Source organism: Falco biarmicus, chromosome 3 (genome assembly GCF_023638135.1).
Source record: "Falco biarmicus isolate bFalBia1 chromosome 3, bFalBia1.pri, whole genome shotgun sequence".
In the NCBI taxonomy this organism is placed as follows: Eukaryota; Metazoa; Chordata; class Aves; order Falconiformes; family Falconidae; genus Falco; species Falco biarmicus.
The window spans coordinates 103,782,342-103,810,142 of record NC_079290.1 but is presented as its reverse complement, the minus strand read 5'-3'; the positions used below and the strand labels follow the sequence as shown (position 1 = coordinate 103,810,142).

The following is a 27,801-nucleotide window of genomic DNA, read 5'->3' as shown; positions in this document are numbered from 1 at the left end:
AAAAGTGAGTGGTGTGAATGTGTGGCTTAGGAAAAGCTCATACAAGGTTTTCCCCTGCGCAAGTAAGCCATTATGAGCTGTTGCACGGTTTAACCTCTTGAGTTCATAGCCGTTCCCTGTGACGGGAAAGTGAGGTGTTACCAGAATGAAGGGGTGCAGAGTATACGGCAGGGCTGGAAGGTGGGACAAAGGAGAAGGGGTCTTTCCTCCGCCTGCCTCTCCCCGCCCGCCCTCCCCCAGGTAGCCGCTCTCGGCACAGCCCGCACCCCGCGGGCGGCCCCCGCAGAGACTCGGGGGCCGGCAGGCTCAGAGGAGCCCGCGACGGCACCGAGCCCCCGCCCGCCCCGGCGCAGACCAGGAGCCCCAGCCCCTCCTCGGTCAGCTCCCGGCCACGCTGCCTGGCGGGGAGGGGCCGGGGCCGGCGGGCGGGGGCGGGGCCGGGGGGCGGGGGCGGGGCCGGCGGCGGGCCCGGCCCGGCCCCGGAACGTGGGTTTATTTCCGGCCCGCGCGGCACCCTGGAGCGGCTGTGGCTGTGCGGGGCTTCCCCGGGAGCCTGGAAGACTTTCGGGCCGGGACGTGCGTCGGCGCGCTGGGTGAGCGGTGGGGCTGAGGGCGGGGCGGGGGCCGGTGGGCGAGCCCGGGCGTGGCCGGCGGGCAGCGACCGGCTGGAGGGGACGTGGCGGGCTGGCGCTCGGCCGCGGCAGGGAGCGCCTGGTGCTGGCGGCGGGCGGGCTGAGGTGAGCGGGCAGGCGGCCCGGCCCGGGACCGGTGGGGCTGCCGGCGATTCTCGTCTCCCCGGCAGTGACGGTGGTCAGCGGTCTTATCACGGTGCTGCTTTTTTTTTTTTCTCGGAGCTGCGCCGCTACCTCAGCGAGGAGGCGAGGAGCGGCGGCGGAGCGGCCCCGGTGCTCCCTTGTGGCGGCGGGTCCCGGGAGGGGGGTCGGCCCGCGGCGCCCTGCCGCCCCCCCGCCGCCTCCGGGTGCCCGGGCAGCCGCCGCAGCTCTGCGCGGGGCTTTGTCTTTCCCCCAGCCGCTGGCCGGGCCGTGGCAGCGGGCCGCAGAGGCTGCCTTGGGACCTGCGGTAACGCTGTCGCAGGGGGGTGGCTCAGGAGCCTCTTCCCGTCTCTGCGAGCAGACGAGAAAGAAAGGAAAGCCGGCGGTGGAATCCCCACCGCTCGCCCCCGACTGCTGATTTCTCTAAAAAGTATTACAAAGGGCAAGCGTCTAACTACCGGGGAAGGTTGGGAGGCAGCAGCTGAGGTGTCTTGCTGATCCTGTGTCTTGACAGTCAGCTCCTTGGTCAGAGCAGCCGAGGGGAAGAGGCCTTTTGGGTTGCTTCCCAGTGAAATGGGGCTCTTTTGTTTTTTCTTTGTACCTGGGTTCATCTGGAATTGTACGTTGACAAATCAAGGGGAGCTAAACTGAAGGTCACTCTAGATGTTACTTTTCCACGTATGCCTTGGGCTTGTGAGTCGGACTGCTGACCACAGAGGGGTAACTTCTGTACTTGCCAAGGGCCCACAGGCTCTGTGTGCCCGCTGCTTCCGAGTGCTGCGCTGCTGCTTGGGAAGCAGACAGGGCGGAATTGGTGGTGCCTCGTGGTTACACAGCCAGGCCTGCTGGGCACTTAAACCAGCACGTCCAGTCGGGCAGTATTTTTCTACATTGTAAATGAGCCTGAGGTATAAACCCACTTACATTTCTGTATGGTGGTGTACTTTGTCAGAGAGCTCAGTCGCACTGACAGAGCTGGCACAGAGTTCCTTTGGGACTCCAGATTTGACTGTCTTGTTGAAAGGCTCGAGAGCCTGCTTTGGAAGTCACTTGACAAGGCACAGCTTTGCCGTGATTTGGGTACTTGAATTCTGACTGTAATGCCAATACCACGTGTTAGCCTTTCTCCAGCAGTTATAAAGGCAGAATGAGCATTAAGAATCTGATTACCTTTTAACTAAATGCAAAACAAAGTTGCGGGATGAAGTGACTGGAAGTCCTTCAAGTCTGACTGGGTATTATTGCCATGCATCTTATCTGCCTGTCTACCGATCGTTCCTGCCTCTTGTTCTGTTGTGGTAATTCCTTTGGGTAATGCGTTAGGCTCTAGATGTAGTGCATCTTGACTTCCTCCTGACCCCCTGAGATGTTATCAGTCTTTGCCTTCCTCACATTTCACAGGGTGTGGGAAAGCCAGAGAGACTGGAAGCCTCTGCTGTTGTGTGCAGAGAAGCTGTCAGCCTTCTAAAAGAGCATGTAGCCAGCAAGCGCATCGTGGTGCTTCGGTACCAAGCTGATGCCACAGGCCTCAATCTTTTTTTTGTGAAAAGGGATCACAAGGAAATGTGCTGATGTTGAAGGGGGAAAGGTGGTGGGGGAAGAGGTAGGAGGCAGCTTTCAACCAATTTTAGGCTTAACTCCTGTGTTCCCAAGAATGTTTCCGGGCTTTGAGGGCTTTGCTTTTGGCTTTTTGCCTTATTAAGCGTGTCTACCTTTCAGGGTAATGCTTTCTTGGAAGTTGGAAATGGTCCTTCTGGGACACCAAACCAAACCCCGTACCTGGGAAGGCCATTTAGCGTGCTGCACCTTGTGTTTTATTCCCTGTCGGTCACTTGGCCCTAGTCGTACACACTCTTCCGGTTTGGTAAGTTCTTACCCTGCTGGCTGAAAGATTCTGTCTTTTCACTTCCTCTGCTTGCCACAGGCCATAACAAATGTGTGTTCCTAGACCGCTTTCCTTGCTCACTGCTTTCAGATTTGAATGTCGATGCCATGGATGTAACAGGAGAGCAGCAGCAGGATGTAGAGCACAAGCTGTTTAAACAACACTTGGATAAAGCCGCCAACCATGTGACTCCAGAAGCCAAGAGATACGGTAAGATGCTATTCTGCCATTCTTGGATGGATCCTCTCATAGCCTTTCCATCACCATATGCCTGCTATGATATTCATGGGAACAAGGGACGGCTGAATTCACAGCGTTTTAAACACCACAAACTCTTGAAGAGTTTATAGGACACAAATCTATTACACTGGCAGATCAGGCAAGCTTCTCTCTGTGTGTGTATATATATATTATACTCAGTAATTTTGCGAGGCAAGTCTTTGCCTGGTCCCTCTGAAATTGGGACAAGGACTCATGCATTTCAGGAGCAAAGCTGCTGAGTGAACAGGCTTTTCCTACTAGAAATCAAGCAGCTGCTCTGGCAAAACTTGACTTTGGTTGCATCTTTAAATCCTAGGAGGCTGACAAATGGGACGAGCTGGTTAGAGGAAAGAGCCTCTCTCCAGGGAAGGCTCCACTGACTTGACCCTTAAGCCTAAACTTGCATCTTACTACATTTGCTTTGTGTGTGCTAATGCATACCTGATTAATAGATTTCAGTTGATTTATCAGTTACAAGTTGGAGTAAGTGGTCCTTGGCTACATAAACCTCTCCTCTGTGTTTTTTTACATGTTATGACTTACTGTTGTACTTCAATACAAACTGGGAACGATTCTGGTAGTGTTGCAATGTAATGGTAATACTGTCCTGACTTTGTCTTTCTAAAATGTGAGGTCCTTATTATCTGTTCTGGAAGATAGTTCATGCCAATACACAGAACTACACTAAATTTGCTGATTCGTTGTAACTCAGATTTAACTTTTCTGTTCTTAAAAGCTTAAAGGCTAAACTAAGCCAAGAGCTGAACAATGGCTAGGTACAAGAGCTTCTCCTGTTGTCACAGAAGTGTGGTGATAGCGTTCTTACTGTTGCGTCACTTAGCAGCCTTTCTGTATTCAGAGGCTGTGGCATGACAAATGTAATGTCTGGGGTCAAACCCTGCTTTTCTGTATCTAATTCTCTGTTAACACATCTAGGCCTCCTGCCTTACTTGTGTTGACGGCCTCCACTGGGATTACTCTGTCTGAACCGATTACTCTCGTTCCTTATATTATCAACAGAGAGGAAGAGAAACTTGGAGGGAGCAAACAGTCTCATCCAGGAGCGGCATTTTGAAAGCAATCAAATTGTATTGCATGCAGCAAGCAATTTCTTCTGCTGTCTGGAAAAATTACATGGCTAGTTTGATTCCCACCACACGTGTGGCAAGTTAGATTGGAAGAGTACACCCATTTTTGTGAAACTCTATGATTATCAGTTTCTGTTAGTAACGCTTGATTTTCAGTCAGTTATTTAAATGGCAACTATAGCAGTATTGACTGGTAAAGGAAAAATGCACGCAGACGTGGTTACCGCTGGGCTTGCTTTAGTCACGACTCAGAGCTGGGCCACCACCCCAGTGAGTGGCAGAGAACCAAGGGATACAGCACAGCTTACATATGCTTATCAGATCATTAGCCAATGTCTGAAGTTTTTAGGAGTTTCCTTTGGTCCTATCGGTTCTGTGAATCCATCACCTGACTCTGTTCCAGTTGATTCACCTGCTCGGTTCCAGTCTCTGCCTCGGTTCCAAGCTCCTCCTTGGATTGTGATCTTCTTTCTGTCCGCTTTAACTCACACGCTCCTTCAAGCGTGCTTAGTCTTTGAACGAGCAGTTCCTATTCACATACACCAATTTTTTCTATAAACACCTATGTTCCTGAGAGCACCTGTGTGCACAAACTGATCATCTGTTTCTTCTCTGTTCTCCCACTGATTAACTGGACTGGGTTTTAAACCAGCCTTGGATTAGGGCTACGCTAGGGACGAGGCCTGGTTCTGCCACTTAGCTGCTTCAGCACTTTAAATTTCTTAGTTAAAAATACATTTTCTTTAATGTTAACCTTAAATTTAGTAAAGCATACCTAAATATTATTGAGTAGTATGTGGAGGCTTTTCCTGATCATAGTTACATTGAAATAGTTAATAGCTTAATGATTTCTATGGTAGGTTGCATTCTGTGCTGAGATGTCATCTCATTAATTTCCATTGGATGGCGATAGAGAATTGAATTTTTTTATTATTATTTTTATTTACTGTTTCCTTCCTTTTAACATGGACTGAGTTTTCCAGCGTCATGTGGAATACCTGTATGCATATCTGCATGCAAGTAGAGGACCATGTTAACAGCAGGAAACTTTGCATGTGGGGTTTTATGTACTGCAGTTTCTTTATAGTATCTAAGCTGTGTGCAGTACCTCTGGGTGTTCTGTGAGACAACTTGACAGGCAGCTACTGATTACATTCAGAAAGCTGTTACTAGTTGCTGTATCTTGAAAGACTCCATGTGTTGTACAGGTGTTCTTCAAATGGCAGGAATCATGGCTTTGACAAAGCATAGGAATTATTAAGCTGCTTCTTCCTGACATTATCTTTTAGTGTAATTGCAGGATCCAAACCTATACTGGTTGAATTCTTAATTGTACTCTCGACTTGTTTGAATGTTGTAAGCTGTAGAAAGTAAAAGCCTCATACAGTGGTTTAAGAATGGGTATATTTTCCTAAAAGTTTTTATTTGCTTGATCATAACTACCATAAAGAAGTGAGGTTAACGATTGATTTTCATGCATATTTCATACTTTCTAATTAAAATATCTTTTTTTTTCTGTGGCTAATACAGATGTCTTTAATACTCACTTCTGTCCACCTGTTATACTTCCTAATCTCAACAAAGAAGGTCCCGATAATATTTTGTCCCCTCAGCAGTGTCTCACTTATCACCTGCCTCAGCCTTAGTTATCCAAGAAGCCACCTTTTTGAGGCTCGTAAGGGGGTAGTGTGGTGATACCTAGACAGTGAGCCTTAGAGGGCTTTTGTAATCTAGCAGACTTGGTCCTGTCCTTCAGGATTTGTGAGTGAAACAGCCTGGTTTTAAAGGGCCTCTTCTAATAAGAACCCATGTTTCTGAAAATTTTAGACATGCAGCTCCTTGGCTCACTTATTCCGAACTCCAAAGTTTACAGACCTTTCGTATTTGTTTTGGTTTTTGGGAAAACAAAAGTCCTGTTTGACTTTTTTGGAGGCATGTCTTGCCCTTTGGCAGGTTTCAGCTGTTGCCAGCTCTCATCTCTGTTATGAGTCCCTCTGCAGCCTTCTGCATTTAAGAACATAAAACTCTATGAGTTTGTGCCCCAGCTGTACTGTGGCTGCACATTCAACACACAGGTGGCACAGACACTTGCAGAATTGTAAAATCATGACAAAGATAGAAATTCCTTGGAGATTTCTAGTAAGCCAGTGGTTAATGCGTGTGCATTGTCAGCATCGTTGTACTGGAGAACTGAGTGTCAGTTTTCCGCTTGGGAGATTCCCACTGTGATCTAGTTTCACAGCAATGTATAACTGTGTTCCCTACATATCTTGGGACAGGATTATGTGCTATGCGCTGCTGTCTGCTATTTAAAATGTTGTTTGTATCGGTTGCAATTTGCTGTTTGGGTCTGCTTTAGACAAAGTTTTAACAAAGCCTTTGCGCAAGTAACATCTGATCAGTGCTCCAGCAAGGCTTACAGGTGGCTGGTTCTTTCTGTGGAGGGTGTTCTTCAGATGACAAATGCTACTCTGCTTGTTGATCTTACTTTGCAGCTCAACAGGCTCTGTGCATTCTTTTAGGTGAGCTTCGGGTGCAGGATGTGAAGATTCTGATAAAAAAATAATTTCCTTCATGTGTAGAACAGTTTCTGTGTGTAGAGCAGAAGTACAAGATAGTGTTTCTAGACGTGCCTCGTCACTTTGAATCCTCTTTTGTCTTAGAACTGCGGAAAGAAGAAGAAAAGATGCTTGATCCAAATGCTTTGGATGCTGATAGCTGTGAAAGCTGTTACGGGGCAGAGTCAGAGGACATTCGGTAACCTTTACATCTTCTTAGTGCTTGAATCAGTACAGTTAATGTGGCATACATGTTGGAGGGTTTTTTCCAAAATGTCTATGAAGGTCCGTGCAGTGAAATCCTCTTGGGCACCTGTTCAGAGAATGGTGAGAGCTGTTGTGTTTTAGTATGCCTGTGCTGCACTCATGATTGTTAAGAGCGTGCACAGTTAGGTTGTCTGTTTTGTCTGCGTGCCTGTTTAAGGGCAGTAGAACAAAGATTGTATCTTAGCAAACAGAACCTTTTCTGGGATTACTTGGTGTCCAGAGTGGAGCTGTGTAAATTATTTCACTGTTCTGTGAGCTGTCTCGGAATAAAACCCGGTTATGGCTTTGCCTTCTCGCTTCTGCTGCAGGCTTTGCATCCTTATGGGAGCAAAGACCAGACACCTATCACTCACACAAATGACGGGTGTCATTCGGTGTTTCTCATTGCTTCTACCTGCAAACTTGTGTAAGAATGGATTCGTGATAGTCCACAGGTTCTGGATTATCCTTTGCTATTATTGTCTCTGTAGTAACTTAGTTTGTCACATCTGTCAAGTTGCATCCTTCCCCAGAGATGTTTCCATCTTGAGGGATTCACGATTCCAGCCTTCAACTTTTTTTGTCCAGCACAACATGGAACAGAGACAGACAATTGTTTTTTCTGGTGAGCGAGATGTTGTCCAGAGGTAGAAGAGCAATGAAGAAAGTTTGCCATTAACCTTGCCTCCAATGTTGGCAGTCTTTCCCTAAAAACAGAGGAAGGGAGGAATAAAAACAGGTAGATGCTTTGTTCACATGGGGAAGTTCCAAGCTGCTCAGAACTGTGGGAGACTTCCCACAGAAACAAATGTCATTTCTGCAGCAAATTTATTTGCTGAGAATGGACTTGGCTGTCTGAATGGACAACTAAAGCCCTCTTCAGAATTAAGCGCTGCATTAAAACAGCTTGCATCCTTGTGCCAGAATCTCAAAAAGTATGTCAGGAAGCTCAGGCTCCTTCAGGAGCATTACACCACCTTTCAGTGTCCAGTTCCTGGAGTTTGCTTCGTTGATTTGTTGAAATAAAATCCACCGGGGATTTGAGTCCTGAGCTGGAGTGTCTCTTTATCACTGTAAAGATGATAAGATGATGTTTGTGCTCTTGCAGGTGCTGCAATACTTGTGACTATGTCAGAGAAGCATACAGGTGACGAGGCTGGACCTTCGAGAACCCGGATAGCATAGAGCAGTGCAAGAGGGAAGGATTTAGCCAGAAAATGCAAGAGCAGAAGAACAAGGGCTGCTGAGTGTACAGTTTCCTGGATGTCAACAAGGTGAGAGATGGGTTTTGCCGTGACCCTGTTGCATGGTGTTGATGAGCGTCAGAAGGCACAGTTGGAGCATTCTGCTCTTTTTTTTTCCAACTTTAAGTGTTCACAGGACTGTAATAATCCCTGGGCTCAGCAAGGTACTTGTGCCTGTAAGAGGGGTTCAGTAGGAGGGTCAGGAAAAGGGTGGGAAGGGGCTAATTCTCTGTTTCAGGAGGTGGGTTGGCTGGAGAAGCTTAGCTTTTTCTACCATCTAGCTAGTGAGTCTTTTTACTGAGGTTTCTAGAGGGGGAGAGGCAGCTTCTTTGAGGTTAGGTTGTCCCACCTGCCCTTCTAGTCTGAAAACAGAGACCACCGGTGGGTGCTGGAGATAACAGTAAGCAACAGCTTGTCAGCAGAGTTGCTGGAGGGAGTGAAGTGTTCCCTTCTTTAGAAAACCAATGGAAGCAAGACTATTGGAGTTGTCAAGGTTGAAGATGCTTAAAGAGATGTTTTTTGCAACTGGTGTATGAAAATGTAAAGATACACCAGATGACTATGTAACTACCCTGTCATTTGGCAGGTTACCAAGCTCAAAACACTTGGTTGTGCAGGTTATGTACCCAAGTACATTCTAGCAGTCAGGCCCAGGCTAATTTTTTTTTTTTACTTCTTTATTTCAAAATCTGGAGGGTTTTTTACATCTTTGTGTACTATTCCTGGAGACAACATCCTTTATTTCTGAAAAAAACCCAAAACCAAATACACCCCACCCTTTTGCTCATGAAGCCAGACATCGTGTTTTGAGCGTCATCATGGGTGCTGAACCATTACAGGACCCTTTGCCACAAAGTGTGGTGAGCAGGAAAGATTCAAAGGGGAGTGCTGTGGGTAGCGAGGGTCCAAGGGTGGGTGTCACTAGGGAAATTTCTGGGGGCCCTTGTTAGGCACTTGGACTTTCGCACATCTCCATTCTCATCACGTCCACAGTTAACATATGCGATAGGTTTGCACAGACATTCAAAGGTGTAATGTAGCATGTGAGCTTGATGCATTGAAATCTTCCAGGGGAGGGTGTGTATGATTGCTACAAGTGTCATGGAGGACTGGCATCTAATATCCATATCCTTTTCATATTCAGGGTTAAAATTTTAATAACCTTTGTCTTTTGGGGGATTTTGGAGTGTGCGTGTTTTTGTGGGGGTTTTTTTGGTGGTAGGTTTAGTGCTTTATTTTTGAACACAGCTTGTTTTCATGGATGCATACATAGGACCACTCTTGTTTATTGTATTAAGGGTTTTCTTACCCTGCCTGCTCACCCTCCCAGTTACTTTCTCCACTCAGTTTCTGTGATACCTTGTGATACCTTTTGATATTTCCTACAGCAGCAGTTAGTTCCCTCCCAGTAGACTTGATTTCTTCTTCTTCCCATTTTTATGTCCACTAAAATACTCTGCATAAAACAGTTACTGTCAACATTGGTATGTGATTATGGCTTTCCACATGACTGCCTGTGAGGAAGAGGGGAAATGCATATCCTTTGGGACAATATTTGCTGGTATTGTCACCCATGACAATGAGTTGCTTATTGTCTATCTTATTTAAACAAAAATTTGAAAATCCAACCACCAGTATGACTGCTTTGTTTATATAGATTCAGGCCTTTTAATGAAAGATTACTGTCTCCTGCAGGTAGCTGGAAATTTCCACTTTGCACCGGCAAAAAGTTTCCAACAGTCCCATGTACATGGTAAAGTATTTTCTTTTCCTGCTTATTGTGACCTTGAGCTTCCAAGTGTTTCTGACCATTTCCTTTGAACATCTTTGCATTGCTATCTGTGGTAACAGCAGCACTACTTCAAGGTGGGGGGGGCATTGGTGAAATTTTGTTGAGAGGTTTAGAACTATTGGGAACGAATAGAAAAGTGTTTTCTGAAGGTGCTGCCACATGGCTGTGGGAGAACATGGAGGAGAATGTGTCTTGGCAGTCTCTCAGCCTCACTTGTTCTACAAAACTTTGCTGCCCTGCTGTAAAACAACCTCAGGTACGGTGTTCGGTCCAGGACCTGAATATCGGTATCTCTGGAAGGGATATTTTGGAGAATAGCTCTTGAGAATTTCAAGGCAATTCAGAACTTTCAGAGTAAAATTTCAGTTGTGAAGGACTTTGACTTCCTCAAGTGTGTATATATAAACACACAGTGGCCGGAATGACAGTGGTGGCTTACAGAATCACGGAATGGTTTGTGTCAGAAGGGACCTTTAAAGGCCCCCTAGTCCAGCCCCCCTGCAGGAAGCAGGGGCATCTTCAACTAGATCAGGCTGCTTACCGCCCTGTCCAACCTGACCTTGAATGTTCCCTGGCACGGGGCATCTGCCACGTCTCTGGGCAACTTCTACCAGTGTTTCACCACCCACCCTCACCATAAAAAATTTCTTCTATTTAGTCTGAATCTACCCTCTTTCAGTTTAAAACCACTAAGCCTTGTCCTATTGCTGCAGGCCCCACTAAAATGTTTGTCCCCCTTTCTTATAAGCCCCCTTTAAGTACTGAAAGGCCACAATAAGGTCTCCCCAGAGCCTCTTCTCCAGGCTGCACAACCCCAATTCTCTCAGCCTGTCTTAGGAAAAGTGTTCCAACCCTCTCATCATTTCTGTGGCTCTCCTGTGGACCTGCTCCAACAAGTCCATGTCTTTCCCTCACCAAGCACTCCGGAGCCGGATGCAGTACTCCAGGTGGGTCTCACGGGGTCAGAGGGCAGAATCGCTTACCTTGACATGCTGGTCATGCTTTCGTTGGATGCAGCCCAGGATATGGTCAGCTTTCTGCCCTACGAGCACAGGTTGCTGGCTCATGTCCATTTTTTGACCCGCTGTTACCCCCGAGTCCCTCTCTGCAGGCCCGCTGTTACTCCCTTCATGGCGGATGCGCAGTAGCGTTACTGGCAACCTAAGGGCAGCGCATGCGCAGAACTGGCCTGACGCCTTCGCGTAGGGGGCTCGAGCCCCGCATGCGCAGAAGCGGCCCAGCGCAGAGGCATGCAGCTTTGAGGCCTGCAAGGGCAGAACCGTGTCGTTGCCAAGCGAGAGGGAATTGAAACCGTAGAGGGGGGCAGCCGCTCCGCAGCCCCGCGGTCTCCAGGTTGTGGGGCTTCTCGCTAGGGGCGGGGCTGTTGCAGCAGCGAGCACCCGCAGGCTGCGTTTGTCCCAGGGCTGCAGCGGCGCTGCAGTTCGGTACTCCCGTGCGGAGCGAGCGCTGGCAGCGTGCTCGGGGGACGGCAGCGGCGGCTCCTTACCGGAGGCAGCAGCAGGCGCCGCGGCACCACCCCGCAGGCCAGCGCGGGATCGCGATGCCGGTACTAACGGCCAGCAGTGCCGAGGGGGGAGGCGCCACTGCGCATGCGCCCGCCAGGGCTGCAGTACCGACTTTCATTCATCGGGCGGCGGCAGCAGCGAACGCCGCTCTGCGCATGGCAGAGTTTGCCGTCTGAGATGCTTTATACATAAGACGCTATGTATCATCCATCATGTATGTGAAGTTTAAATAATGGTGTAATGATAGTATCTATGTGTCGACAAAATATGGACACCTGTTCTAAGGATGGAAATACTGGTTTATAAGGTCCATGGGAATTCTGTCATGGACTGCAGCAAGGCTAAAACAACAGAAAAGTGTCACGCTTGTCAGAGACTCATCTTCAGCAGCTTCTGTTGCTGCTTTTAATTATTTTCATTTTATAAATGTCATGAATATCCTAGTTTCAGCTGGGATAGAGTTAATTTTCTTCTTAGTAGCTGGTGCACTGCTGTGCTTTGGATTTGGTGTGAGACCACTGTTGATAGCACACTGATGGCTTTGGTTGTTGCTGGGTGATGTTTATACTAAGTCAAGGACTTTTCGGTTCCTTGGGCCCTGCCAGCCAGAGGGCTGGGGGGGCACAGGACACTGGGAGAGTGCACAGCCAGGACTGGTGACCCAAGCTAGCCAAAGAGGTATTCCATACCATATGATATCATGCTGAGTATATAAACTGGGGGAAGAAGAAGGAAAGGGGGGTTACGGCATTTGTCTTCCCGAGTAACCCTTACATGTGATGGAGCCTGGCTTTCCTGGGGATGGCCTAACACCTGCCTGCCCATGGTATGTGGTGAATGAATTCCTTGCTTTGCTTTACTTGCGTGCGTGGCTTTTGCTTTACCTATTAAATTGTTCTTATCTCAACCCTTGAGTTTTACATCCCTTTCCATTTTTTCCCCCATCCCTCTGGGTGGGGGGAGTGAGTGAGCAGCTGTGTGGTGCTTGGTTGCTGGCCAGGGTTAAACCACGACTATGAATTATCAGCCGCACACTATTATCCTTTTTTTAACCCTGATCTGGGAGCAGGAATACAAACTTCTCAGAAGTCTTGTATGCACAGTCTTCTCTAAATGTACTAAATAAATGATTTTCTAAATCATTTGCCAAAGCAGTGCGATTCCACGAAAGTGATACAATTTATTGCCAAACTTCTCATTATGATATACTATTAAAACATTTCTATAAAGACAAATTAGCAGAACAACTTGACTTGTTTAAAAATATATGCAGTAAGTTGACACTTTTTGGAAAGTACACACATAAATCTCCAAACAACAGCACTCCAAAGAGTGACAATTTAAGGCACGTGATTATTTTGCAACCTTTGTTACGTAAATCTCTGGCTAGACCATATATTTGTAAAATATAATTTCATATATTTCAATAACTAGCTTCACATCTCAGAGAGACAGAATTCATCCAAATGCAGGCAACACTTCTTTTTTTTTTAACATTGCTAGGTCATAGTGCAGCATAATAAACATTGTTTAAAAGAACCTTATCCACAGAGCAAAACATATAAAAGAGATGTCAAATATTTCTGCATTTCATCCTTTTACAACAAGGTAGGCCATAGTTACTGGCTCAATAAACAGCAACTGTGGAATTCCCAACTTGCCTTTCTTTGACAGAGCACGTCAGCAAATTTAGAGACAAGTTTTCAGCCAGGGAAGCAAGACCTGCGCTGGCCTAACCAGAGGCGAACCAATTTACTAACAGATCATGCTAATCTAATTCACATGCCAAAAAAGAAGCTGATGCATACAGTCAGATCCTCAGCAGCTCTAGATCTATGTTGCTGTGATGGAAATTAGTGGTGCTTGATTAAAGTGCACTGAAGAAGCAATCAAATATTTGCACACCCACAGGACACATACTAAAATGTGGAAGTACACAGGGAGTGGGTGAGTGAGATAGATGATGAACTCTTATAACCTGCTTTTTGTATATGTAGACATTTGGAGCCATTGCCTTGGAAATAAATAAGGAATTATAAACCATTATATTCCAGCTAAGATGATACATACATCTATGTTGTCAATATAGAAACTGGGGACATGAAGCTTTCTTTTTAGCACATTTCAAATTGAGAAACTGTGCAAAACAAACCCTTGCTGTAAAAGCAATTATACTAGAAAACATCTTCCAGAGGCATTAAAGTCTCAGAAATTATGCAGGCAGTTCCAGGGAAAGGTCTCTGCTATCAGAATTGTCCATTTTGTCCTTCATCTGTTCAGCTAGGATCACACAACAAGACAATGCCTGGAGGCCTTTGAAAGTAAATGGGGAGTTAAGCCCTTTGTCTTTCCATCTCTTCCATTGTTAAAGATGGCATCATGTTCCCCTCTCTTTCATGAAACTACAGCCAACAGCCCTCTCAAAAGCATACCGGATCCTGCTGATTTTACACTGAGACCGCTGTATTTGTAAACACTGTGGTGTCTATTGATCCTCTCTTGTTTAGCATGAAAGCATACAAGAACATTAAAGTCTTATATCCTGTGATTTTCAACTTTACATACTCTTATGTGTGCAACACTTATCTGGTGAAAACTCCCATCTGCTGATGATGATTTACAAATGTTTTCTTGAGGTAGCCTGTACACGAATAGATTAGGAATGTTCTAACAAGCATGCAGAAAACACAGCCCACAGTGCGGTTCATCTTCTCACTGCAACACAGCAATAACCTCTGTACAACAGCAATAAGGAATGAAAGTTTATTTCAAAGCCAACACCTGATGAGCATCTTGCCAACTTTGGTCTTGGTACTTCAGCATTATGCTGTGAGACTGCAGGTTCGATTTTGGCACATTGCACTTCACCTGTGCTAATATTTGGGATCAGTCATGGTCCTGTTATATATCTGTGCCAATAACTAAAATACTTGTTCCAATTATAATATCTGGAACAGCATTAACATGCTCTACTTCACCAAAATAGTATGTTCATATGTACTCAGTTCACAGAAAGATGTATTTACATTATTGAATTATAAAATTAGCATCCCTACTGGTGACAGCCTTACCTCTCATGACGTTCTTCAACAAGACCAGCTCTGGGTGATGAAGCCTTCCAGTTAGGGACATTGGTTTGAGTCAGTGCCCAAGGTGACTGCAAACAGGCAGCTGCTTGTGGGTTGACATCGAAAGAACTAGTACTTTGAATCTAGTCTCTAAAGGCATATGTTATGTATCTATCTAGGTCTGTATATGACATTTGCCATCACATCTCTGCAATTTCTACTAGCCTAACAGGCAGTTTTAGCAAAGAGGAGAAAGATAGGGAAAAGGTGTAGGCACAAATTTTCACACATCGCTCCACTTTTTTTGGGTGTCTGAGTAAATCTCAAATTCGACACCTGACACAGAATCACCTAGAACCTGGGTAGGTAGAGTGAAAACAACCTGTAATTCCTATAGGTAAAGGAAAATTTAGCAAAGAAAGCCTCTGTTGTATCCAGTCGTAAGCAATTCAGATACCTCCCTGAAGCTGGCTTAGCTCATTTATATATGGTTTACACCGATATCTGACAGAAATAAGGTATACATCAGGATCACAGAAGCAGGTAAGCACTCATCTTCTATTGCTGTCACAGAACCTTTGCAACTTATACCACTGAAGATTTCAACCCAAAATTGCAGGACTGGAATCATCCAAGGCAAAATAGAGATAGGTCGGAGGAGTATATGCTGGGATGTAGTGTTACACATCCATGAGAGGTCTCAGCATTTTCACTTTTATTTAGTCTTCATCTGAGTTGGCTTTCTCTGATGTCTCCAGCTGTCTTCAAGGTGATGCAGATCAGATTCATATGCATATGCCATAGGCATCTAGTGCAATCAACTACTATCATTTAACAGAAAACCGGAGACAAAAAAATTAACGAAGTTCCTGACACAAACAGGTATATATATATACATACACAGTAGCCAAACTACCTCTGTACAATACTCTGAACCATCAACATCCTGAGTCATTGTGGCACTTAAACCATCTGGCAAAACATGGGACAGCATCTGAGGGACCATTATCCTGATCAGCTATTGAAAGTGATACATAAATTAACAAGATAATCCAACAGAGTATTTGGAAGGTGTCTTCCAAAGCAGCAGTAAAAATGACAGATATTTACACTTCTGAGTGAGGCTAGATGAAATAGAGCAGCTTGATTAAGAATATGAAATGAGTTGTTTGTGACCACACAAACTAAAATTCTGAGCTAATTGCAGATGTTCTTTCATTCCAGTGCTACTGAGCAAAGGAAATGAAGGTGAACAAAGGCAGGCCTTCCCGGAGTCCTTGACTAAATTTCAAGATGCCAGGACTTTCCTCTCCCTGGAAAGTTTTCCACCGAGTCAATATCCCACTCAGTGACACAAATATTCAAGAGCAGGAAAATATTTTTCTTTAGCTTGCACTTACAAAAGGCACTAATCCACTTCAATCAGAGTAGACTTAGCAGGCAAGAGGCTAACCATTGGCTTCTCCTGCATTAATTTCATGTATCATGAAATACTGAGTTCCATTACTGAAGCAGCAAATGCAGCCTATTTCTTTAAATGCATTTATGGCATAATTAAACCATTTCCATGTAGAAAACTCCAAGGATTTACCATTTGAAAAGATTCTTGGTTTATCCCTCCAAAAATAATAATGATTTTTTGTAACAGTCTACATGAAAAAATAGCAAGGAGGCATAATTCACCTTTACTGTGCACCTTTCATTAAGAATGAGAACTTAAAAATGTAAGTGCAGCAGAAAAGCTCCAGTTTTTCTGACATCATGGGATCCCACTCCCTTTCTATCTGAAACATCCTAGAACAGATCCCATGAACCAATAGGTTGCTCTCTAATTTTATAGAAGCCCTTTATTCAAATTATCCTCTCTCGTCTTCTCCTTTCAGGTAAGTCCTGGTTCACAACTGTGTTTCCTCTTGCTCCAGAGAATGTGGAGGGACATGGCAGGATGCTGGAAGAGATGCTAGTTTCTGAAGCTTAGGGTGTTGCAGAGGTTTCGGCCTGTGAAAAGAACGTCGGCTTTGTACACGTCTGGCTGCAGCAGATCTGTAATTTCCTTGCACATCAAGCAACATTTTCTTCTCTTGGGGCTCCTTCATATAAGAGTCTTCCAGCCCTTCAAACATAAGTAGAGAATTCTCTTCTTGTGAATTCTCTGACTTGTAGCTAACTTCAGAACAATACCCTGAGTTTACTGTTTCTTTGTTATTCGCATCTGTATCTGCCTCCCAGAAGAGATCAGGTACATTTGGGTCACAAGAAGCTATATACTCAGAGACAGGAGAAAGAGATATATTCCCTCTGTTTTCCAATGAAGAATAGTTTTGTGTCCAAGGCATCTGAAGGCAAGATGGGAAGAAGTGCAGGGGGGTCACTGAAACACTTTCATTTTGGTTTAGCTGGTCATCTGAAGAGGAGTATTCGGTCATTTCAGCATCATGGTCCATATCACCTAGAAAGCATGATCAAATGAAAACATTGGTAATACACACTTTCTGTACTAGCAGGCTGGCCTTGCTTGTGGCTATTTTTATGAAAGCCTTAGGAAAGTGAGTGGTTTAAGATGGCTTTTTTTGCTGGGGAACTGTACCCTCCCCCAGTTTCTCTCCTGGACAACCCAAAGTGAGTTTATTAAATTCCTTATCGTTGCTGTGTATGAGGCAAAACTTAGTTCAGTGCTTGTGATGAACAACTGCCTGTTTCAGGTATTTAGGAGATGGAGTCATCAGCTGGACCATTTGTCTTGAAACATTTAACCCTGATGCTCAGCAAGGAAATCTTAGAGAAACTTTTGAAAGAAACTGTGCTTTTTCAATCAAGTAGCAGAGGGTATCACCAGGGAGTCAATTTCTTAATGACCAGAACCTATGATCAGTTTTCTGTGCACTTCAGACTGTGTAGAGAAACTTCACATTCCCACCCTTGGGTTCCAGTTTGCATTGCTTTTTAAAAAACTTTCAATTGAAATCTCAGTGTCATTCTCTATCAGGAGATTTTTGTTAAGGAGAAAATTCAGAGAGTAATCAAGGTCTAAGCTTATTAGCTTGGGAGATCTAACTTCCCAAAACACTTCCTAAGAAACACAGCAGTCAAAAACCAGTGAGTTTGATGTATCAAAGATACCTGCACAAGAACTTATAGATAGCAGTTCCTAATAATAAAATCAATTATAAATAAGTAAATAGAATAGAGGAAAAGAAGAAAGGTTAACAATAAAATGTTCAGCAAGTCACATGCCAATATTTTATAGCAATGTTCTCCGGCGGGAAAAAAAAAGTGAATAGAATTTTAATGTGGATAAGTGTCAAGGAGAAGTTTTCCTTTTGGAATGCTGCTCATTGTTCAAGTCTTTAATCAGGACATCGGAATTTATCAATGCACAGAGGATACTAGGTCATAAATTTGTGATCATGAATTCCACAAAAGTGAATTCATGATGAAACTGACTTGCATTTCATTGCATGATCCCTGCAGGGCCCTATGTTCCCTTCAGTCATGATGTCTGAATTGTGACCTGACCCACCTCATTTACAGCACTCACTATGTTGATTGTGGAAGTGAAGGCTGCTTTTCAGTGTATGGAAAACTTCCACAAAGCAAGAATTAAAGGGCAACTAGGATATTAATTTAAGCCCAGAGTCAATTTAATTTTAAGCCTCTAGCAACAAGTTATTTATTGCATCAGAAAGCTAAGCATTTCTCAGGTTTCAAAATAAGGTATGGAGTAAGATAAACTCACAGTTTAAGGATAAAGCTCTAACCAAAACTGGAATTCTGCTTCTCCACAGACTGGCTGTTATGTAATTATCTCTACCTGTGCAAGCGAACTCTGATGCATTCTAGTAAACATGCTTCATTTTTAAACTCCTTCTTATGTAATTTAGTGATGACATCAACAGTGTCATTGAGTACTTATGCTGCAGCAGTGGGACCATTTTACCTTCCTGGGCATTGGATAAATAACCTGGAGAAATGTTCAGAACTGACTCAAGGCTTCTTAGCAACAGGGTCAAAAATTATATTTTAAGCATGCTAAGAATGAGACACTCAGCCCAGCTCATTGCTGGTTTAGCCCCACCGCTTCTGTTGTAGGTCTGAAGGCTATAGAGTCCAATGGGTTAACTGACTCATCTGAGCTCTATGGGCAAACCATATCCCTTGGTATTAGCAACTAGATTGTCCTTCTGGGGCTTCAGACCACTTTGCTTACATATGCATGCAGTAGCAACAACATTACTTGGAAAGACTGTTTAGGGGGGTTGAATCACAATTACCTGATTCCTGTTAGGGAATTCAGATACCAATTTTATCATCTAGAACTGCCTAACCAAGAAACCTGGAGCCTCTTGAAAATGGATGCACAATATTCTGATATTTGGAATATTATTTTCTTGGCATTTAAAGTATTCAAGCCAAAACAAAGCAGGACCCTCATCTGCTGTAAAAATAGCAAGGCATTGGACCTCAGATAGTTGGACAGCTCTTCTACAGAAAGAAAATAGAAATATGTTTGTTATTCAAGCTGGAGGAAAACAGAAGATACTTAGTTGTAGGAAGGAATCAAGAAGGAAAGAGAAGAAAACCCTCAGAAAAGTAAGTTTACTTGTCAGCAGTCAGGGCTGATAAGAAGGCTGATTGAAAAGAAAGGTGGTATCTTTTAAAATATTACATCTGTGTTGATTCTGGGAGAAAAGATCTGGGTCGGTCCTCTGGGCCATCTGCTAGCAGGAAGGAATCTATTGATTTATTGCTGAGCCGGAATGGAGCAAGCCGTCTGAAGTTGTTTGGAGAATATGGGATCTGCACTCGGGCCCTTTGTGATGGTACCACAGTATCTTCACTAGACAACCATGGTGAGAACTTCATGTAGATGCTTTGATCGTCATCAGCTGAAAATACTGGGTTGTCAATTCCTAAAAAAAAGGTCATGAGTGAACAAATACAATTAATCAAAAAAAATTCTTGGTAATAAGATGCTTTGTAAAAGGAGAATGGCTATAGCGGGGAAAAAATAGGCCAGTACATGCCAGTATAGATGTGACTAGGCCAGCACACAGACCATTATACACACACAAGTTGCTCTTTCTACCTTGGTTATAGCTAGTCCTTTTGGATTTCTGTTAAAGAGAAAAATTGTATATTATAATCAATATGCAGTTATTTTTGGGATATCTGGAGATAAAAAAATAAGAACAATAAAAGAAGAAATCGTCCAGAAAATCTGAAGGAAAATGAAGCACAATATAAAATAACTGCAGAAAATTTAATTCAAACCCATAAAAAAGAAAAAAATAGATGGAAAACTACTGCAAATGCGTAATCCACACAACTCCGTAAAGGAACAAGATGTGTGTGAAGGAGCTAAAGCAGGCCACAGAATGGTCAAAAGTAAGTTACCAGAGCCTGTATAGATATCAAGTTTGTAGTGTTTGAACAGAAAAAGAAATTTTAAAAATTAGTCTAGGTCTGCATCTTGCCATCCGCTTACTTCTAGAACAATTTCCTGATGCCTTTATACATTCTCAAAGACAATTTTTAATGGGACCGTGAAAAGGCTGTATCAGCACGTCTGCCAAAAGAGTACAGGCACCAGTGGTTTTCCTCACTGCATGCCCTGTGTTACATAAGGAGTGTACAGTGGTATGCTGAAAATTTGCATACAAAAGTGCTAAAGAGAAATACTAAATTTTAAAACTTTATAAATCATGTCACATTATTTCCGTTGTATATAATGATACACTTTCAGTCTGCTATTTTGGAGGAGCCTTTCAGGGATGGAAATCAAGTCCAATGAATGCTCCAGGAATGCTGCAAATCTGCCTTTTTCAGTGATTTCTGTGAGCTTGCAAGGATCTGAGGGAGTTACAAATTTAAGAGAAGGAATCCTGCCTGAAAGAAGAAGCATGAAATTTGTCACAACAAAGTGCTTCAAATGCAAGTACAAGGTTTAGGTAGTCATGCTGACAGCTTCTACCAGTAGCAAATCTGATGCTCTCCGTATCTCCAGATATCCAAATCTTTCTATCTGTTAATATAAGTATTAAGCAAATATATTTTCTAATAGAACACACCAAATCAAAACAAAACAAAAAATACAGGCTAAATCAGCAACATTTCTAGTATTATTTTTAATAATTGAAAAAAAAACCACACCCACATTGTAGGTAATTAGTATTTTTACCAGTGGGAGTATCTGTGAAATTTTGCTTCGTCACATCAGCCAGGAAATCGACTCCTTTGCCTAGATGCAAAGTTTCGTAATCGTTATTTTCTTCTGATTCAGAGAACTCCAAATCTGGAACAAGAAAGACAGTCCCAATCTGGTTAGAGATTAGTATTAGTTCTGACAGAAAATATTTTCATGCTGGTTTGATGCTGACATAGTTATCAAAGGTACCCTTTAACAACCATCTACATAAAGGCAAAATTTAATCAGTCATTGTAGCACTGAAATGTGAACATGAACATATGTAGAGTTCAAGCTTAGGTACCAATTACGTCAAGAAACTCAGCACAGGCTGCCGGCTTGCATTATTATGTGGTGCTGTGACAGAGAGAGATTCTCACTCTGGCTAAGACAGAATGATCTGCTTTCCTGGGACTGAAGCAAAGCAGCCTATGGCATGGCACCTCTGCTGCTGCTGCTGTGTTTCGTGTCTTAAATGGTCTTGGGTTCACAAATGTTGTCCTGTTGCAATGACCAGTCACTACATTTTCATCATTTGACAGAGTCAGCATTGGTATCCTGACTGATTTCAAACCTGGTGAGGTCATTGCTACTTCTACTGCAGTAGAATCAGTTTTACAACAGCTGCTAAACCACTCATTAAGACTGTCTTCCAGTGAAGCTTTTCTTTTAAGTGCAGGGTGACATCTATACACAGTGTTAAGAAGACAGCATTAAATGGTCTACTTATAAGCATTTAGAAAGCTCTTCCCATGTAAAAAAGGTTCCAGAATATTATTCAGCCAGCCTGTATTGCTCCTGTGTCAAGGAAAGTTATTGTTCCGAACATGATGTTCAAATAGATGTTCAAAGAACATATCTAAGAAAAATATCTTTGCTTGGAGATACTGAGAAAAAGATTAATCCCTCTCTACTTCAGTTCTCTCTGAGATCAAAGGGTTGCATGCATACACAGGGGAAAGAAAGAAAGAAGTTAGTTCAGTGGCTTTTAAACCACATTTCAGTTTTTAAGTGACACTATTTTATAACTACCTTACATACATATTAGCACCTATCACATCTTGGTGTGACTGAAACAGATGCCAAAAGATGGCCAAAACATAAGATGAAAGAATTTGGGGCTGTACATGCAAAGCCAGCTTTTGCTAGGGATGCTCGCTAGGCCTGTCAGCTCCAAAGAATATTTTCAAGGCTGACCTGTGTGTTAGATTTGTGCGTGAATGGTGAACGGGTGCTGAAACTGGCCTCTGACTATGTTCCTTTCAAAGCTACACTCGCCTTGAGTTCTAATGCACATGCCTAACATCAGCTCTGATTCAGACTCTGGTCCAGACCCTTCTAAACAAATAGACATTAACTCAGATCAGAATGTCCTCTCAACTACTGAATTTTATGTGGCATGGCATCCTCAGCAGACATATCCTGCTGTGATGAAAAAGAAAAATGTTAGCAAAAGTTGCTCTTTGCAGCTTATCCAAAAGGAAGATGAAAATTCATCTATGCTATAGCCACTGCATTGTTTTGTTTTAAAAATTTAAATAGGATCTTTTAAAAATTTAAGTAAACAGTCCAATTAAAATTTGGTTTGTCATCCAGCTGCCTAGAAAAACAACTTCTAAATAACCAAGACACTGCATTTAGGCACTGATCAGATCCCTACTCTGAATTCTGAATTACAACTAGAAGTTCCTTTTTCAATACCAGCTTCACTGTTGAGTATTAACAAAATTTTTCAGTGATGCTTTATTGACAACATAGCTGGTAAAATGCAGCTAATGAAACTGGTCTAAGAGGGTTTTTTTACCTTTTTCCTTCAAAGTAAAATCTTGTACTGGATTTTCTGAAGGTATTTTTCCATTTGGTATGACACTGCTGTTTCGCTGAAAGAAAACAAATGAAGTTACCAAAACCAGTATCACCATCAGATTGCAATGGCAGTGACATACTTTGAAATGATACGTTCAGCAATCTAACCCTGCAATCTGTTGTAATCTTTGCTTGAGACTCAATATGGATGTCATTAGTTTCCCCCCTACACTCATACTCACTACAGGAAGAGCAAGGAACTTTGGCTGTTTGGATGCTGTACGTTCCCTCTTAGTTTCATGCAAATTTTGTGGAATGCTCTATGCTATGGTGCTACCCTGCTACATCTACCCTGCAGTGTCTCCCCAGGGTGTTGTAGCATGGCTCAAGGTCTGTTGTTTTTCAAGTGATCAAAGATCTCTTACCCAGAAGAAGGGTCCCAAAGCACAGAGAAAAGCAGCACATGAGAAGATGCCCCTTGACTTATCTCATAGTTTATAATCTATTCTTGCTTAGGCCTTTAGGTTCATAAAGTTCTATAGGGCAGAGATAAATGCAGGACATCGGACCCTTCAGAGTCCTCCCTGCCCTCCCTACCCCTTAGTTTGTATAATAGGTGGCTACATCTGGGTCCTTGTTAAAGAATTTTACCCTTTTTTGGCCCCGGTCTCGCTTGTGGATTTTATTGAGCTTCTTGGAATGGTTTATTCCTAGTTTGGTACTCTTGAAAGATTCTAAGCGCTTCCTCATTGTTCTATGGAAAATCTCCTTGTCTTGTTTCTCATCTTCACTGTGCATGATCTCATGTCGACTGTACAGGTGTTTGTGCTGTGGCCAGGAAGGGAAGACAATATTCATTTATTTAGAAATACAGCTGGAAGCCCTGAATCAATGCATTCAATCAGTGTCATGCAAATGTAAACAACTTCATAAAAAAATGAACCAAAGGCTAGTCTGAAGGCATTAATGAGACTCCTATTCTTCTTTCTTTTTCTTCACCATGAAACAGGTGTATGTCCAGGAATTTTAAGTATGTAAGAGTGACTTTCATTCAAAGTAAGCCTCTCCCTGTAAGTGTCTGAATCACTTCAGCTGACACTCTCCATTTATTCCTGCTTCAGAACCTATACTGGACCCAGTTCTGCATTCCACTGCTGCCAGTGAAATCACAGGCACTAGTTCTGTTAAAGAGGTATGTTCCTAAATGAGAAAAAACATAGACAAAGAGCCTGTCCTCCTCAAGGGAGCGGATTTTGCAGATGGGTTCTTTCCTTTCAAGTCTCTCTCCCAAGTTCTGGTTCCTAAGGTCTCCTAGTTTTAGACTGAAAAACAGTCCCATGCTAGCCTCCTGCTCTCACCTCCTGCCTGGGTTTATACAGGTACTGTTGTAGGGTGTGATGAGCAACTGTGTCTTCTGTGTCCCGAATACTTTTCCTCCTCTGCTCTAAAGCTTGCATGTCAAGGCAAACTGGTCCAGCTTTTTCTCTCCTGAAGAAGAAGACAATATTCAAACAGCACTTTTAAAAATCAGTAATTGCTGAAGAGAAAGAAAAAACAGGAAAATGGGGAACAAGAGAGAGAAATGAAGATGAATTTTAAAAAAACAAGGAAAGGTCAAAATCAGCTAAACTGAGTGAGCAAGTATCTAATGGGAAATGTGAAAAGATTATTGGTTTTAGTCTTTCAGGTGAGCGTAGCATTAATTTCTCAGTTTACATGATACACAATCTGTTTGGCAAAAGAATCATGAAAGGGTTAAGGAAGGAGAAATTTGGGGGTTTTTCCTTGCCTTTCTCCTGACTTTTTCTGAAGCAGACAGGGAATGACATCTAGCCCTGGTTATAGCAGTCAGTGAACAAAAGGTGTATGAAACAAGTCTAACGTGAACAGCTGCTTTGTCCTACCACCCTTTACTGCAAAAATTTTTATGTAAAATGCAACTATGTGTATGTATGCCCATTTTATGCGAGAGAAAAGATTAACTGAAGATAAAAAAGTAGTGAATGAAGCCCCCATAATTTTCATTTTTCAAAATTTGTAACACCGTTTCCATTTCCTCACATGCAACATAAACCTTCCCCAGTCAGTCCACATTACTTACAGTAAGTAAGAAACAGAGCTTTCCACAGTACTTGGGCGTGGGGTGCTGAAATCCACATTTACCATGTTGTCCGTACTTGGCGAACGTATAAATGCCAAGGAACCCCTACGTTCTCCCTGGCCACAGAAAGGAACAAGACATATTACAGGTGTGAACACCCAGGGTGATATGCATAGCAGAAAATGTGGATAATTTGTGAGGCTGCTGTATGCAAATGGCACAAGAAGCAGAGGAGAAGTTGCATTTCATTAATGAATACAAACCCCTTTTTTATTTTATGGTTTCTTTACAGAGTGACTATGCCAGTGAACAAAGGTAAGGGAAAAGCCGTTTCACACCTGTAAAATGATTTTGAGGAGGCGAGTGACGACTTGGGCCTCGGCATGTTTGCAACTTACATCCTTGCATTTTTGCACCCCAACTCTTTTCTCTTCACAGACCCTTTCAGGGATTTTACTTTGTAACGCATTGCAGACCAAGCACATCGGGATGTTTGTGCAGGTTTTTATGACTCTACACACCACTGTGCTCACAGTAGTGTTTCCAAGGACACAATGTTTTAGTTCTCTGGTCTCTGCCAAACTGGAAGCAGCAAATGTTAGCTGCTGGCAGAAGTCTACGAGACCATTTGAAAGAGGTTATGGCATGAAGAGGTGAGATTTGCTTTCAGTTCTAAAACCAGTGTCACAGTAGGGAGCTGCTGGAGAAGCTCAGGTTTATGTCTTCACAGTTTTCCCTGCTGCTTGCATGATCTGTTCAGGGAGAGGTGGCTGTCAAGTGATGTCGTGGTTACATGGGCTGAACCCATCTATGATTTCGAACCTCAGCAGAGAGAGATCACATACCAGGTCTCTACATTTTAAACTGAAATTAAAAATACACTAAGGAAAACCATCCCCCTTGCAAAATAAAGAGATTTTATCTACATTTTTCAAATTTTAATTGTACTGCATCCACTTTACTTTTTATGTCCATAAAGCAAATCCAACAAATGTTTCCTTTTGCTGTGGTAAGCCACATACATGTTGCAGTAGCACATGCTGTATCAGATCAGTGGCATTAAGGAGCACACTCTGGCCTCTGTAGGCAGAAAACTTCAGAGAAAAAGAAGTAAATTCTAGGTCAGCATCATTCTGTGTGTTTTCTTAAGTGCATCTGACTTTCTTTTCAAATCAAGTTTAATATTTCATACATACATCATGCCGCATCATCAGTGGAGAATTTTAGCCAGAAGTTATGAACTGTATTTTAAGTTGTTTTTATTCACTTGTTCTGGATTATTTTAATTTTGCCTGGCTTAGGCTTTCTCCTATCAACTGCAAGGAATTTATTTAGGTTCAGACTGAACTCTCTCAAGCTCTGGTTTATTGTACAGATGCAGCATAACAGCAGAGCTGAAAAAATAAACACTTTTCAAATGCCTCAGTTTCGCAGGTGGTAAGAGAGTGAGTAGTGGCTGGGGGAGGCAGATCCTCCTCCTGGAAGAAATGGCTTAAATTTCAATGTCAGCTTGTAATTCACATATATCTAGCTCAAAGATACATCTCAGAAGTGAAGGAAAGGTTGTTAAAACAGTGTATCACTGAAGCAAATATTAATGTGAGAAAGGTGGAATGACTTCAGCATTCACAACTCATGAATAATCAGGCATATTAACATAACTAATTTCCACTGGAATAAAGCATGTTGCAATTTTTAGAACCCGAAGAACCTTTTGTAGAACCTGGAGAACGTTTAATTTCTGATCTGTTATCAGATCAGTAGACATTTGCCAATAGAATTTTTTCTGCAAGACACAATATACACAATAGAATTTTTACTAGGGTAGCAAGTCAGTTTCCTTGTGTTATGAATTGTACTACAGTATAATGAAAAAGGTAACTCCTGAAATATTAATAATCTAAATTAATCTGACATTACTATATGGGATTCAAGACATTATTGGATAAACATTCTGGGGCTAAATCTGCGTGGCTTAGTGATCTGTAGAGCCCTTTGCATCCGTTAAAGAGAAAAAGAATACTGTAATGAATCTACTGAACAGATTCAGCAGCGAATCTGAGCATGAGTCTCATGCTCATTAACTTCAAAGTCACTTCTTCCTCTGAGGTGTGACCCAGAAAGCACTAGGAGAAAGAAAATTAGTTCCTGAGCTCAAATGGTCTGAAAACCGAGTGGATAATTTACAAAATCTCAAAAGGAAGTATTTGCTTATCTTGTGAACCACTCCCCATTTTTCACATTAACACCACTTCTGAATTTCATTTTATTTTCTGAATTTGATCTTTGAAATTCCATGTTTCACTGTACTAAGTCAGCCTGGCTGTAGCTCATCTTCAAAAAAAGAAAAGAAATTATTGTTAGTAGCAGTATCAATTGTAGTAATAGTGTTTATTTTAATTAACAAAAACTGGTATACCACCTAGCTGTGAAAATTAGTTCAGTTGGAGATTACGGGCATAGATAAGATTATCACTTCAAAGATCACTGTTTAAACTATTCCATTTAAAACTATCCTCTGTACTATAAGAACACTGCACATTTGTTGAGATTTGAACTAAGGTGGCCAGTTTCATATTGAAGAAGATTGGGAATTCTTATACTATTTGTTAACATTGCTCCAGTCTGGGAGCTGTACTCCTGCAGAAGCCCAGTAACTTTCTCCTATTCTGTAACTTTAAACATTTCTCCTGTTGCAAGTCTTAAGTTTCTCTGACTTCACAATTCTGTGATTGTGTTTGATATCTGCAGTACCTCATTTTAACCCTAATTTTTGAAGTGTAGGTGTTATGATTCCATTGAATTGAAGTTACTCTTCCCGATTTTTTTCTGTAACTGTGATCTGGCAGAATGAAATTATAGCAGTCCACTGCTTTGGCCATATATCCCCAGCATTTGGAAGGCAGCTTCTTCAAATCAGATTTGTCATCACATAGAACCACTGTTCTGCCAGAGCCAGACTCTGTTAACACATTTAGAAAGACAGTAGTTTGCTTGATCCCTTTGGAATTACAGTATTTTTTCATGCCACAAATATAGAAACAAAGTTATTTAGTAAAATCCAACAGAAAAGAACATAAGTACAATATACTCATATTTGGGGATCAGACATAATACTGAGAACTACAGCCACTCAAACGTGATATTGAGCCTCAAAACACATTTAGGGAAAAAAAGCAGAGCAGAAATGAAAATAGTTTTCTTTTAGACATCTCCTGTGATATAGCAAATTTAGGTTACATTTTAAATTAAAAAAAAAACCAAACAAT

At 42.7% G+C, this 27,801-nt stretch overlaps 1 protein-coding gene and 1 pseudogene across 1 annotated transcript in view; one reads left to right on the top strand and one right to left on the bottom strand.

The window, feature by feature from the left end:
- Positions 1-478: 478 nt before the first annotated feature.
- LOC130146221 (endoplasmic reticulum-Golgi intermediate compartment protein 3-like) lies at positions 479-27,801 on the top strand (annotated as a pseudogene).
- The window catches only part of SLC9A3 (solute carrier family 9 member A3), a 53,060-nt gene continuing 42,841 nt past the window's right edge, over positions 17,583-27,801 (bottom strand). The window contains exons 11-16 of the mRNA XM_056332179.1: positions 24,533-24,648; positions 23,790-23,919; positions 23,083-23,259; positions 22,430-22,505; positions 20,620-20,733; positions 17,583-19,351 (exon numbers count right to left, since the gene is read on the bottom strand). Of these exons, the coding sequence (XP_056188154.1) occupies positions 19,104-19,351; positions 20,620-20,733; positions 22,430-22,505; positions 23,083-23,259; positions 23,790-23,919; positions 24,533-24,648 (861 nt within the window). The 3' untranslated portion in view covers positions 17,583-19,103. The remainder of the gene's footprint in view (positions 19,352-20,619; positions 20,734-22,429; positions 22,506-23,082; positions 23,260-23,789; positions 23,920-24,532; positions 24,649-27,801) is intronic.